This window comes from Styela clava, chromosome 11 (assembly GCF_964204865.1).
Source record: "Styela clava chromosome 11, kaStyClav1.hap1.2, whole genome shotgun sequence".
NCBI lineage: Eukaryota > Metazoa > Chordata > Ascidiacea > Stolidobranchia > Styelidae > Styela > Styela clava.
Genome location: NC_135260.1, coordinates 13,010,584 through 13,024,932, shown reverse-complemented (window position 1 = coordinate 13,024,932; position 14,349 = coordinate 13,010,584). Strand labels below are relative to the sequence as shown.

Here is a 14,349-nt window from a genome sequence, read left to right as displayed (position 1 = left end):
ACAGCAACAAAAATTGTTTTCATTTTTTTTTATAATACAAATACATTTATGTGTCAATTGTATGTTGCGTCTATTTTTCCATGATCTTTTTAATTTATTATAGTCTGGTATGAAAATACTATTTGACTGTTATATGGTATTAGTCTTGTGTATTCACCAAAAAATAGGCAGAAAATTGTTGAGAACTACAGAAATAGTGAATATTTGGTTATCTATACCAGTGTTCCACAAACTTTTTTCATCGTGACCCATTTGGCAAGGCCAAATGAACTATAATAAAATTGAAGTAAAATTTGATACTACAGCCAAAATTTGAAAAAAATAAAATTGTCAATGAGACCATTATGCTTGCAGATTCTGGCACAATAGATAAAATTTTGGCTCTATTTCTCAGTACTGGTTCCAAATCTTTCAAATTTGATAGATATTTTGTTTTAACACAAGTTTATATCGTAAAAGATTTTACTGCGACCCCATTGAGCTCTTTCACGACCCATAGGGGGGTTGGGATGCCCAGTTTGAAGAGCCCTAATGTATACCGATGTTTGATTCGAACTGGTAACCCTAACTGGTTAACTATTCCATACCAAACCATGACTGGTAACCGGATAAGGGGTGATAATTTACCATTGTGCTTATTAAGCTGTCTTATCAATGTGTTTCCTCAGTGAATTGTAAACAATTGTACACTTTTTAATTCAGAAATGGCTGCATTACTAGCAAGTCAAATGATTCCTGGTTTACCACCTTTCATTCCTGATCCTGGTGGCAAGGATTCTAGCAATATGTTTCATCAATCATCTTCTTCATCAACATCTTCTAGTTCTCAATCTCATCATAAAAAACATAAGGTTGGTCGACGTTTTAGTCTTATTATCAAATTTAGCGTCGTACCAAATATAGTATGGTTTACACCAGGGATATCTAAAATGATTCGAATACATTTAAAATTGGTGATATATGATTTAGTAAATTCTTGATTTTAGGAATATTTTCTTAGAGAAAAGCATTATTATCCTATGATAGATGAAAATTGTTAATAACTTCTGACAGAATAAAATAGAGAATACTAATTGAAACAATATTTATCTCAATTATTCTGCATATCCAAATTTGATTTCTACAAATTTACGATTGTTTGGAGAATTTCTCTGTGGAACTAATTTTTTACGCCTACTTTACATCAAGTTGTGTAAAGGGACTGAAACCTACGGGCCTGTATTCACTTGGCTAACATAGACACTCCCCGGACTCGTAATAGAACAAAAAAATGGGAAAATCTGAATAAAATTATGCCCTAACCCCAACCCGGTACACATACTACGGGAGTACCGAGTTATCTTTATGTGTATAATTTAGTCTCGATATAAAGATCTCGTATTATTTATTTACTTCTGCTATTCAGAACCACACTCACTCAAGTAAGTCAAGTTCGAATACGAGTTCAACGCCACAGTTTAGTCCAGATAATTTAGCAGCTTTATTTGGACTCGGAGGCATGCCGAATGCCGCTGATGCAGCGAGTCTGGCCGCACTGTTTGGAGGATATCCTCCACCTACAAGCAAAGATGCGCAGAAGCAATTAAAACAATTATTTGAACAACCAATGGCTCAATTTGATCCCAAAACAGCGGCACTGGGATTTGGCGGAATGAATATGTCTCCATTTTTCCCAGGTATAAATCGGGGACCATTGAAATTATTGGAAATAAATGTGGATTAGGGTTGAAAACCAACTGCAAGACTGCACTTGGGGATGGTCAATGCAAATATTCATTATTTTGAATAGATTTTAAAAATAAATTTCAGAATCTCCAATATATTCTAAATTAGGTTGTGTACGATAAAGTACAAAATATTTGTACCCTGGGGTGTTCAAAACAAATCGAATATTTGAATACATTCCAAATTCATAATATTCGATGCAGTAAATTTTGGATTTAAGGATGATTTAGAACATTTTTACTCAAGAATTTAGGATTTTAAGCCATCAGACAAGCAGATTAAAAAAATAAGATATCTCAACTTGGTAACACTGAGAAAACAATGAATTTCATGGCATTTTCAGAAATGATCGACATGACAACATTATGATTTATGTGATTTTACACAAGAATTTACCCCGTATTTAGAATGTATTCAATGTTCATACTCGACAATATTTTTTCATATTGAAATATTTGGTTTTGGCCATCCCTGTTTGTACCTTAGAAGTGAAACTTTACAGTGCAGATTGGAAAATATACATTGTCTTATTGCTTTTATCTACCAGTATTTAATAAAGATATTTCAGAAGTTCGATGAAACAAATGCTAATTAACGATTTTGCTGATTATGCTAATTTAGTGAGACTCTGGTAATTCCAAATTTTTGTAGCTTCCAAACTATGAATAAATACTTGTTTGGAGCAACAGCACTTACAATCTCTATATTAATTTGTAACAATCAAAAATTGAGCTTTTTTCATTGTTTAGGAATGCCTGGCGCAATGAACCCTCTTTTATATGGAATGTATGCAAATCCTGAACTTGCAGCTATGCCAGATTTATTCCACCCTGCACATATGTCAGCATTTCTAGAAAACGAATACCCCAAGTTAAAGGTAAATTTCATTTGTTGTTAAGTGCAAATCTGTATATACATAGCTGTTTATTCATATAATTAGAGAAAACAAAGAAGGATGGTATGGTAGTGGAAGTAACATGGAGGTAGAATTGGATACACTCACTGCAGAGTTACTGTAGCAAGAATCTAAACGACTATATTGACATATTCAGTTACATTTCCACACAAATTTTTCCATCATATTTTGTATGATAAAAGTCTAGCACTTGAGCACTAGTCAACTAGTACTTAAAAATAATTGTTTGAGTGTTTTATTTGAATTCACAAACTCATTTTTTTGACCATTTTGAGCTGTACGTCAGTTGAAAGATTGGAAAAATCTGTTATTTCATCTTCACTATGTATGCAGGCGTTAAGTCTACTTGACGATAAAATATAATAAAGAAACCAGGTAGTTTTAGACCAGAAGAAGACATAGCAAGCAATGGAAGATCTAGGTTTGGTGAGTCAGACCCATGATATGATTATACCTGTGAGGTTTAGAGGCGTGCAAGAATTTAGAAGCGGGATGTGTGACATTTTTCTACTTTTGAATCACTATTTCATTACCTTTTTAATACACAAATTAAAAAACAAAAAAGCAGATTATGGCAAGTCGTAACTATTGGAATGCTTGAAGGTCATCGTCTCTGTAAGTTATTTATTTTTGACCATTATACTGGCTTAGTCTAAATTTCAATTTGAGTATAAGATATGAATGAAAGAATAACGAGTAGATGGCTAAGCTGATAAAAGGTTTTGTGAGATTCAAAAAGTTAGAAAAGCAGGAGGTAAGACATTTTTTCGACTACATGCTCTATATATATATATATATTCTTGTACACTATAAAGAATAAATCATTTTTAATATTAGACAGACAGATGTGGCATGAGTTTAGATCTGTTTGAAGCAATCTCATCATTTTTCTTCTTTATTTAGAATGCTGAAAATCTGAATGCGTTACAAGAGTTACTCGGAGTTCAGAATTCATTGATGGCCAATATAGGATTTGATATAAATAATCCTGAATTTCAGAAATTTGTTCGAGCACAAGAAGCATTGCAACAACAACCCATGGTAACTTGCTTGATCATGTCAATTTTAAGATTTTGATTATATACTTTGTAATTGGCGAAGATGCCATTTTGGGCGATCAAAGCTATACTTTGGCAAGCTCTTTGATGTGATTGTGAGATTGTAGTGACGTAATCTTTGGATGACGGAGCCGGGTGGGGGGTGGAAAAACATATGCAAAGATGGTCGTTTAGTGAACATAAACCAGTTTTTCACTACTAGGTCATGACTTAATCATTTTTTTGCAGCTCTAGTTTTAGGTTTCAACTATTTCTCTTACACTGACCCCTTGATTAAATTATCGAAATTCCAACGATAAGAGTTTTTGGAGTAGATATCATACAGTTTCATGGTAATCTGGTCAATTTCTGCATCGCCTATTTCCCGTCAAATTTCAGAAGCTGGCTCTTTTTAGTAAATTTGTTCATCTTGTTTTCCTCCAGGCTCCTCCGCTAGGAAAAACATCTTCTGCGAATCAAAGTGATTTTGATGACAGTTTGAGATCAGTCTATCAACAATTACATTCGTCTTCGTTACAAAAAGAATATGAAAACAGGAAGAAAGAACGTCACGGTAGTTTTTTCAATTAAATATTTACTCAATATAAATATCAATTAGTTACTTTATGCAGCCCTCTCTGGTATACCATGAACATGACTTACTGTTAAATCTTTTATCTTGTGAGAAGTATTTGAATTCGTTCTACTCATTTTGCATTGTTTTGTGGTAGCAGAGTAGGAAAAAAGTTGGACAGCTTTTAATTTGATGAAACATAGATTTTTGCTCAAGATTACTGTTTGGGTCTAGTATGGCCACAGATAACTCTCCAGATGTCACTGGTCTTCGTTTCAACTTTTCTATCACATTGTTCATGCATATGGATCAATTAACTGGTTTGACTCGCTGTGTGATTTTGCGGCCTTTTAAGCTTTTCTCTTCCCCATACAAATATAAAAATATTGGGCGTCGCGTAGGGTAGCGTAGCGATTCTGTGTTATGAATTGCAAAAACTTTATCCAACTTTATATATTTTTAGATCCCGATAGAAAAAAATCAGCTTCAGAAGATGACACACCAATTGATTTGCGAAGGACTGGTCAGTCACACAAGAAGTAGTTGCGCAATGAAAACAGAGTACTATTCTCAAACAGTATTAATGAAATCACAACAAACAGCTGGTCAGTCACACAAGAAGTAGTTGCGCAATGAAAACAGAGTACTATTCTCAAACAGTATTAATGAAATCACAACAAACAGCGAATTTTTTAACCGATCTTGACAGCAAATTTTTTGTTGCTATGCCGACTTAATAGCTGAAAATACTTTTTTTAATAGTTTTGTTGGAGAACATTGTGGAATAAATTTCCCACAGCTATTTAAAAACGGTGCCTCCAAGCTGGATAGATGAAAAACGTATCACTAGGTGTCTCATTGATATAAAGTTCTTACATGACTTTTTTTATACTTTTGTGGAATCCGTCTTGTTTCATGTGTATGACTTTTGATTATTGTTATGTGTAATAAAATTGTGGTCAACAATGTGTTGTTGTTATGTCTATCTGAAACTCAAATAACTCCGTCAGAGATTTATTTGACTTGAGACCAGTCTTCCGAATAGCAATAAATTCGGTAAAATGCGAATTTTCACGTACATCTGTGTTGCAGAAAAATGCAGCATTAACTTAAAATTACGTTGGTACCAAAGTTTTATTTTCAAAATAACTTAAATACAGGACTCGTATTTATCCATGTTATGACTCCCGTTCGAAATCGGATTTTTATATTTGTCCGAGAAAATGCAATAAGATAGGATAGGATAGGATTTACATATTTATCCCGGGGGAGAGGAAAGCCGATAAGACGGCTTATCCATATGGCGAACCACGGCCTCTCGTCCGGTTACCATTCCAAGTCGGGTATGTGATTAGTTTTTACTGTATTGTTTGTTTTCGGAAGCATGGACTTGGTGGTGGAGGAAGCCGTAACCGACCAGCGGTTACGTGAACCACCCAACGACGGCGAGGAGTCCAGCAATCCTCTCGCACATAACCATCCCTGCATGGGATTCGAACCTGCGAACCCACGCAGAGTAATTAGAGGTGCGGTGGCGAGCGTATTCCTAACGCTTAGCCCGTTGAGCCACACCGCCGCGCCGTGGTGATGGGTTAAACATGGCGAACCTCAGCTTCTCCTATTACCAGTCCATGTCGGGCGTGGGACTAGTTATTTTTTCTGATGCATGAACCACAGTCAAACAACCGGGGAGAAGTCCAGCAATCCTCACGCAGCAGTGGTACGCCATATATCATTAAGCCGTTTTATTGGCTTCCCTCTCCCACGGGATAAATATGTAAATCCACGCAGGGTAATCAGAGATCCGCATTCTTAGCGGATGGTACGACGCGCTGCCCCGTGACTTGGGATTTCAGGCTCAACGCTGTTAATAAAGTAGTTACACAGTGAAAGTTGGGCTTGACACCCATTTGTGGAGTCGCCGCTAGGGATTTGAGTACAGCTTGTTTTTAACTCTGGTTTAACGGCCAAAATCGTGATCCTGAAGTACAAGTCGAGTATACTTCATTGATGGTGTTGTCCCCGCACACTGCGATTTATTGTCGGAAAAGATTTTTCGGACAAAGATTTTTAGAAAAACGAGATAATTACATTGCAGCTACTAGATAATTAACAATATCGCCGCTTAAACTACCTCAAGTGTTGAAGCTATATCGAGAAGGCAGTCGACCAAAAATAGTGCGTGTGCGGTCCTACCTTATGTGATACGAGTTTCTCTAATCTATGTCAAAACAATCACGCGAAACTGCATCGAGTAGCGCAATCGAAACTGTGTTGTTTCGTTTTGTTGGTTCCCACAAATACAACATGAGTAGAAAATTGCAACATGCTTTTGGATGAACTCAATTCACTGTTTGATTCATAAAAAAATTGCGTGCAATACAGAACAAGCTTGGCTGAATTTCCTTGAAGTGACGTCAACGTGACGAAGAGCAGCTAAAAGAATGCGCTATTTATCACAAACAATCCTGAATAAATCGTGTGTCGTCTCATCATGTAATCCTGTGATCGAATCGAATGTAATACCATGAGGAAAATAGCGTCGAACTCGCGTGACTGCGCGGAAAGCACCGAATAATAGCTGGAATAGTCAGTCATATCACCAATGGCAATTTTTTATACGGAAATATTTTGCATTTTTTGATTCATAGGTGGGTGGCATATTTATAAAAAGCGTTTGATCAATTTCTGTTTAGAACGATCATTTGACAAAGATGGGAACAAAATGTGAAATGAGTAGCCCGATGGTGTTTATTGGGAATTTTCCTAATTTTGGAGACACATACAATAAATTAAAACTAATACCTCGACGACCACAGCTTCGCCGATCGCGATATACGCTCAGCCGTGTATAAATCCATGTCCTTGGTATCACAGTTCCGCCTAAGAACAATTTATGAGGCCTTGGAGGTCATTTTATTTCTTTATTCTCCAATTCATTCAACACCGATATGGTTGATTGATTACAGATATAATTGTCGAGAATATTCTTCGTTACTAACATGAGGTGTGCCTATGAATCGTTTTCTAAATTCTTGGAGTTGTTTGTGAAACAATTGCCCTCCTCCGTGACAAAATTTTGATTGATCAGTGCTCAAGTATGGTGTTAGCCACTAGAAGTTATTACTCTAGGTTTATATTCAGATCTATGGGACACGATATGTCAACCAAATTTCAATTCATCGCAACAAGTGTAACCGTTTATTCCGTCGCTTGTCCACAAATATTTTCAGTGGACTTGCTGCTCAGTAAGACAGTCAAGGCCTTGTCGATAATCAAAATTAGAAACATTTGTCATTTCTTTACGATGTACGCTCGGACTGGACAACGGCATTTAACGTTGTTATTTCCGGACATAAAAAAATGGCCCACAAAAATCGATATCTTCAAGACTAGTAAACGTCAAAGTAGATTCTTGCCACCTCGTTTCAATCAATTCTTTAGAAAATTCTGGCATGCAAGAAAAATCGATCAGTCGTCTGTATTAGTCTTTGCGACCATGCAATGCTTCAAAAACAAACGGTTCAACCCTTTTACTTCCAAATAAAAGTCAACGATGAGAATGCAAAGTGATATGAGTGAATCAGTTTGATGGATTTTTGGCGATCAGGAAGTAACAGTCATATAAAGTCATGTCAAATACAGAGGTACTTGAGTAACTATCATGTCACGATATAAAGAAGGAATCCATTTTAAGTTTAGCACCAAAACTTCAATTTGAAGTAGCCTACTGTATATCTATCTAATATACAACTACTGTATTCGGTAGTCGGTTTTTGCCATTACAGGGTAATATACATCTTGAAATTTTCCAGAGAGTGTCAATGAATGTTTAAACACGAACAGCCTATTGAAAACTGGCTCTGATAATGAAATTGTCGAGAGAACCGTTAGATATATTTTACGGTGATCCACTTCACTTCACATGGAAGGTTTATATTTTACTAAAGGCTTTGATGAAATTGGAATTCAACTTGGCATACTCCAACGCAGATTTCACCCACCGCCCACGCAACCGCACATAGAAAACACTATACATTCTTTCAACCCGACTCACAGGATGAAACGGCTTTACATGAAGAAGTATTTGAGTTATGCGCTCGAGTGGATTAACCCAAAGCTCGCATTGAATAGTATAAAGCGCGGAAACACAAAATTACGTTGCCGACTGGGACGTAAGATGAAACAAGCATTGTTTAAATTAGGCTAGCCTGGGCAAGCACTTCAAGAATAAACAGCGCTTAAAAGCCGGTCGAGTGGTGAGAAAGAATCTGTGTATTGTGTGTAGGGCCATTCAGAATTAATATGTCAAGCAAACTCTTTGCCGCGCCCGTCGTTGCTTCCGATTGTAATGAAAAAAAAATATGTATGGTGAAATACGGGGATCTACGCACTTTTTCCATTTCGTGCGCATCTATATATACACCATATTGGGCTGTTGCCGGTGTATGCACGGGAATATAGTATTATTTGGCGATTCTCAACTAGGGACCATATCTCGCCATGGCCAAAAGCAACATGCCTTTTCGATTTTCCCAACTCGTTCTTGACCTTTATTAACTGGTTTACCCATCTGCAACATTCACCTACAATGGTGATTCGGGACAGGCTCGAAAGAAATAGAACCCACCCCACGCAGATATGAAATTCCCATATTACCTAGTTTCCAGTTATGTGGATATAGATAACGTAACACAAAATAGAAGAGTTGATATTATCACTGACACCGCAATATCGACCGCCAAACTCGACGTGGACAAGCGACCCTACAATTGATGTCTGTGGGCTATATTTATATCACGATTCCTCCGCGGGTATCTTTATAATAACTTCAGGACGTACGTGAAGTAATATAATATCCATAAGGAATCATATACAACAGATGATCATATGGTACAAGCATTCCAACCTCGCCATTTATTACATTCCAATGGCGTATTGCACTCCTTGTTCTATGGTATCAAATAGCACATTCCAGTCTTGTTGAAGATTTTATAATAATAAGGATATCAATATCACGAAAGACACAACAGAAATCCACTGGAAGTACTTTGAAAAGTGACCAGAATGTAAAATGAAGAAAATGTGGTGTAAGTGCTTCCAGTGGGAAATAAATACTTTATATAATAAATTTACAATGTACAGAAAATTCGAGTAATACATAAAAACATGATATGTACCTGTACGGTACTTCAAACCAAACGATGCAACAAAAATAGAATTTACAGAAATGAACTCAAATAAATATTCAATGAGCACAGAAGACTGAACTTCTTTGACCAGTTAAACCAGCGAAAATATTTCACATGGGATTCTAAAACATTGTTTAAAGCTCACACCCGGGAGGAAAGTGGGTAAAAAATAGCTTCACCATATTATGCAACTCTAGATCTAAAACAAGATGGTATTTAATATTGAATACCATTAGATACGAGTAGTACTTTCAATCATGAATTTCATCAAAGAACACAAGTAGGCAAAGTACATAGAAATTTTAAAATAGAAAATTTAATTTTAACTACTATATGTCAAATTCCACATGTTAAAATTTCACTGCCGTTCAGTTTTAAATTTATGCACCAATTTTATTCCTGTTCAAAATGTGCAAAGTAGGTCTGGTCCAATGGTCTAATAAGCACAAGATTCAAATTTCTAACACACCTTGATTTAGTCAAACATGAAAATACAACTCAATAAAAAGATCATGGAATTCCAACCAACAAAAGCAATCTTATTGTTTACTTTGTTATGACAAAAACACTTCATGAATGATGACTTTCTCGTTATTATTGCTACCATTGTTGGTTAACATTGCACATGATAAAATAAAACGAAGTGCTGAAGATATGCATTTCGGCCCCATTGTTTAGAAGAAATGAAATAAAATAATGTAAGCTTAAAAGCACCGTAACTTGGAATTGAAGTAAGATGGAGAGATAGTTATATAGTATTTAAAAAAAAAATGTTGAAACAGAACAGCAGTTTACTGTCTTTTACTGAGTTTATAACAACCTTGAATCCAAATAATAGATAGTGTGAAGATTAACTGTCTGTGTTCTGCAGTGTTCATTATATTTGAATACAATCGACTTTATAGCATTAGATGTAGCTAGAAAAATATAGTCAAATATACCATGCTTTTATGTGTTGATGCAGTCACAACCAAGCAAAGCTGAAAGGTGGCTCAACATTCAAATACCTATAGAAGAGTATAAGGCTTACATTAAATCGAGTTTTACATATCCTTGTTTCTTTAAAAAAAATTAAATACAGAACAAAGAACAATCATACATACAAGAGAAGTACAGACAGAAGGTGAAAAGATAGGTCATATGACGGGATAAAGTGACAACAAAAAATATATCTAATTTTCAACTTTATTCCACACATATATGGAATGCAATTATAAAAAAAAACATCAAAATAATATATAATCTCTCAATAAACAATACAAAACATCCAGTTATGTATATAATCGAACCTTTTCTTTTGACAAAAACATATACATGACGCGTTTGTATTGAAATCCGATAAATGAATGGCAGTTTTGCGCAATACAATTAATGATAATTTACTGATGTTTTGCGAAGTAATTTACACTGCAATTATTATTTGTACTTCAGCTCAATAGTGTATAAACAACCAAGATTTCATTAAAAATTAGAATGGTACAATATTCGTATTATATAAATAACATGCTTCATTTACGAGAAATCATCATAGCAGTAAGGGCTACTGCTGCAACTGCACCGCCAACTCTGAGAGCAGTTCTCATACCAGCCCCAATTTCATTCGATTCTGAGGTTCCAACAGCCCCACCTTTTTTAGACCATTGAACGAATCCACCCCATCCACCCTGGCGTCGTAGCCAACATCTTAATCTGGTATCAAGGAATCTAGATACCCAGTTTACAACATCGTCAACTTGACCATATTGATTTATTTCCACGCAACGTACTGCTAATACTCCAGAAAATACGAGCAGTCCGATTACGTGACTCCAATTGATATTTGCATCTTCAATACTATCATCAATGGAGTCTGGATCTACAAGAGCTGGAGATGGAGATTTCGATTTCCTACCCCCAGAGGGACTTGATGTCACTGACCTTTTTCCTCCACCGTTGGATATTTTAAATAAATCTTTTGTTATGATAGTGAACACTTTATCGACATTCCCCGCAGATATATGATTTGCTCGTATGCCTTCTAATATATCCGGATATTTTTCTCTGTAACGTTTTTCATATTCGCTCGCAACTTTTCGCACAGCGTAATTTATATCGCTCGGAGGATCTTGAGGTAAAGGAAAATGTGCATAGTTATGAACGGTGAGTCTTTGCTGAGTGAGATCAGAGACAGATACATCACCATTAGAAGTTGAGTGCATGTGATTCTTAATTTTATAGAGGACGTAATCTTCTACAACTTTTCTCGATTCGTAGACCATTGTCATAATACTTATGCTGCCGATAATACATTTTACAACCACATATATCACATACTGTAGCTGTTTAGCTTCAACAAACAAGAAAGACAAAAATACTTTTCATTAAATATATTTTAACAACCACAAAATCACTGTTGACAAATTGCGATGAAACTTAAATACCCAATAGCGATACTTACCATTCTCGAAAAAACACAAAGTGATAAATAACACGCCCCATATAAATCATGTACATTACTCACAACTTGTGGGAAATAGGTGGCAAATTACATGACAGCTTGTTATCCGATTACCATTGGTACAAAAAAAGGCAAATAATCCAGCAGTTTTTCAACTCACAAAGCCTCTTTACTGAGTAAATGTTCAAAACTTTGAACTAAGTCCGTTTACCATGGAGACAAAATGCCTAAGGCAACTACGGTAAATAAATATCTTTGTGAGCCTACTTGCACCATCATAAGACATGGCCTAATGTTTTTGTTTTTCTTTATCATATGGCTATGCGATTTTGTTGAAGACCACTAATGCCTAAACAATGTGTTATTGTAACTACTATCTATTCAAGTAAAAATTGAAAAACAACTATCTCTATCATGTTAGTTAGATATTACAAAAGTTACGATTACCTGACACCTGAATTCACAAAATACGCTATAAAATACCTTACTCAAATACCTTTTGAATGGTGTGGTGATATCGCATAAAAGACATAAAACTTTATAGACATGGGTGCGCATTTTTTTTAGACTCATAGCAACGACGAAGATTCTGAATCTCTGATCATATGATCAATGATAATAATATGAAACTGAGCAGTAGGAAGTTTTCTGTCACTCAATAGTTAACTCAAATCATGATAAAACTGACTGAAATTTCACAAAACTAATCATTTAACGCTTCAAACGATGGCAGGACATAATGTGAAGTGTAGTATAATCCTGTACTATTTATATATTTCAATCTGAACCTATTTTAACAAATAATATTTCCTTGAGTCAGAGTCACATAAATCATGATCAATTACTTAATGTCTTTAATGTTCAAAGCAAGATGATGCAATTTTGAAAAAAAATGCACAACAATAATAGCAGTATAGATTGCTACACACTAATTCATAAACGTCTTGGCGCACAACATATTGTTCATCAATCAAAAACATTTTGCATACCTTTACTCTTGGTATTCTTACGTGATGAGGTCACATACCTGACATACCTTAATGATAGTGTTGGCATATTACCATCATTACATCAATTGCCTTCTTGAAATTTCACGTATTAATATGATATTCAAAGAGGTAACTGTACCTTTCAATAAGGACTTATACAGAGAATAATTTTCTACCGTCATGGAAAAGTATAGCAGCACGAAATACATATTACATCTGGGGCAAGAACTAAATAAATATTAAGCACTGTGCTGTTTATATTAAGAAAATGGGTACTCCCGTGGCGTGTGTGCCAGGTGAGGGTTAGGCCATAATTTTATCCCGATTTTCCTTATTTTAGTTCTATTACGAGTTCAGGGACTGTCTGTGTTAGCCAAGTGAATATACCCCCTGCCCATAGGTTTCAATCCCTTTATACAACTTAATGTAAAGTAGGCGAACAAAATTAGTTACGTCCCACAAAACGGTTGACAGTTATGGACTACAATAATCCCACCAAGTTAGCATTATAAATTAATCATACATACACAAATAACAATCTATATGAGCATTAATCTCAATTCTATAGAATTTGTGCTGGAATACTGTGAATTATTGGTCGATATTGGACAGCATTTTTTTATCTTGCAATATGGAAGTCTAATTAAGTGATACTTGGAAAATGAACAATATTTCATCATGAATACTGCTTCCTTTTCCGCTTACGTGTGTCTGATTAAAAATTTCAGGCTAGTTATGCTATTGATTAAATTTGGACTATGGTGATTGAAATTATGAATAGCTCAATAATATAAAAATTTTCATTTGAATAGTTTCTACTAAAAAAGTTCTATTCAAGAACTCGAAAAACAAAAGCACTATTTTGGTATGACATCAAGTTACCCATGCGATAAAATTTACCTATACGAAAAATTGAAATTTAATTGTGATGCAAATTTCTATGTCCACATTCATGTTGGATATGGTCGTCCTTAATGTCAAGCGGATTTTGAAGAAGTAATCACCATTAAGTAAAAGAAACATAATTCAGGAATATAATTTAATTTCTTCAAATATGCTAGTCTGTTTAATTTCATACCCATATCGATCAATAGCCAGGTATGAGACCACATCGGATACCAATACTATGAAACAGAAATTCGAGTATCGTAAATATAGAGAATATCACATGTCATGAGACAATTTAATAATGCATTTCCTCAATGTCACTTCTATTTCACAATACTAATTAAGAAAGCCAGTCGCGGAAGTGATGTCTGAAAAGGATGAGATATTTCGAAGAAAATATATGCGTGTATGTTATTTTTAGTCTGTGCACAGAAAATGTGACAATGCCAAATTATTACGGAAAGTGCTGATACTAGCAAACAGTCAAATGGACCAATTGAATGAAGTTATGAAATGTGAAGAATAGACACATTCTTACAGAGCATTAATGTAAAATGATGTCCAATACTGTAATAAAGATGTCAAAAATAT

The 14,349-nt window shown here is 35.1% G+C and overlaps 2 protein-coding genes across 5 annotated transcripts in view; one reads left to right on the top strand and one right to left on the bottom strand.

Annotated features, from left to right (window-relative positions):
* LOC120347909 (uncharacterized) overlaps positions 1-5,218 on the top strand; it is a 44,775-nt gene extending 39,557 nt beyond the window's left edge. For all 4 annotated transcript variants that reach the window (XM_078117721.1, XM_078117719.1, XM_078117720.1 and 1 more), the window contains exons 48-53: positions 703-851; positions 1,406-1,676; positions 2,475-2,602; positions 3,545-3,682; positions 4,123-4,252; positions 4,716-5,218. In XM_078117721.1, coding sequence (XP_077973847.1) covers positions 703-851; positions 1,406-1,676; positions 2,475-2,602; positions 3,545-3,682; positions 4,123-4,252; positions 4,716-4,795 — 896 coding nt within the window. In that variant the 3' untranslated portion in view covers positions 4,796-5,218. The remainder of the gene's footprint in view (positions 1-702; positions 852-1,405; positions 1,677-2,474; positions 2,603-3,544; positions 3,683-4,122; positions 4,253-4,715) is intronic.
* A 4,012-nt stretch (positions 5,219-9,230) lies between these two features.
* Positions 9,231-12,485, bottom strand: LOC120347395 (bcl-2-like protein 2). The gene has a single exon (XM_039417322.2). It carries the CDS (start codon positions 11,706-11,708, stop codon positions 10,953-10,955), a length of 756 nt encoding a protein of 251 aa, XP_039273256.2. The 5' UTR covers positions 11,709-12,485; the 3' UTR covers positions 9,231-10,952.
* Positions 12,486-14,349: the final 1,864 nt, after the last annotated feature.

Bases quoted from the DNA above. Each gene is read 5' to 3' on its own strand.
- LOC120347395 (XM_039417322.2), bottom strand. From the start codon at position 11,708: ATGACAATGGTCTACGAATCGAGAAAAGTTGTAGAAGATTACGTCCTC.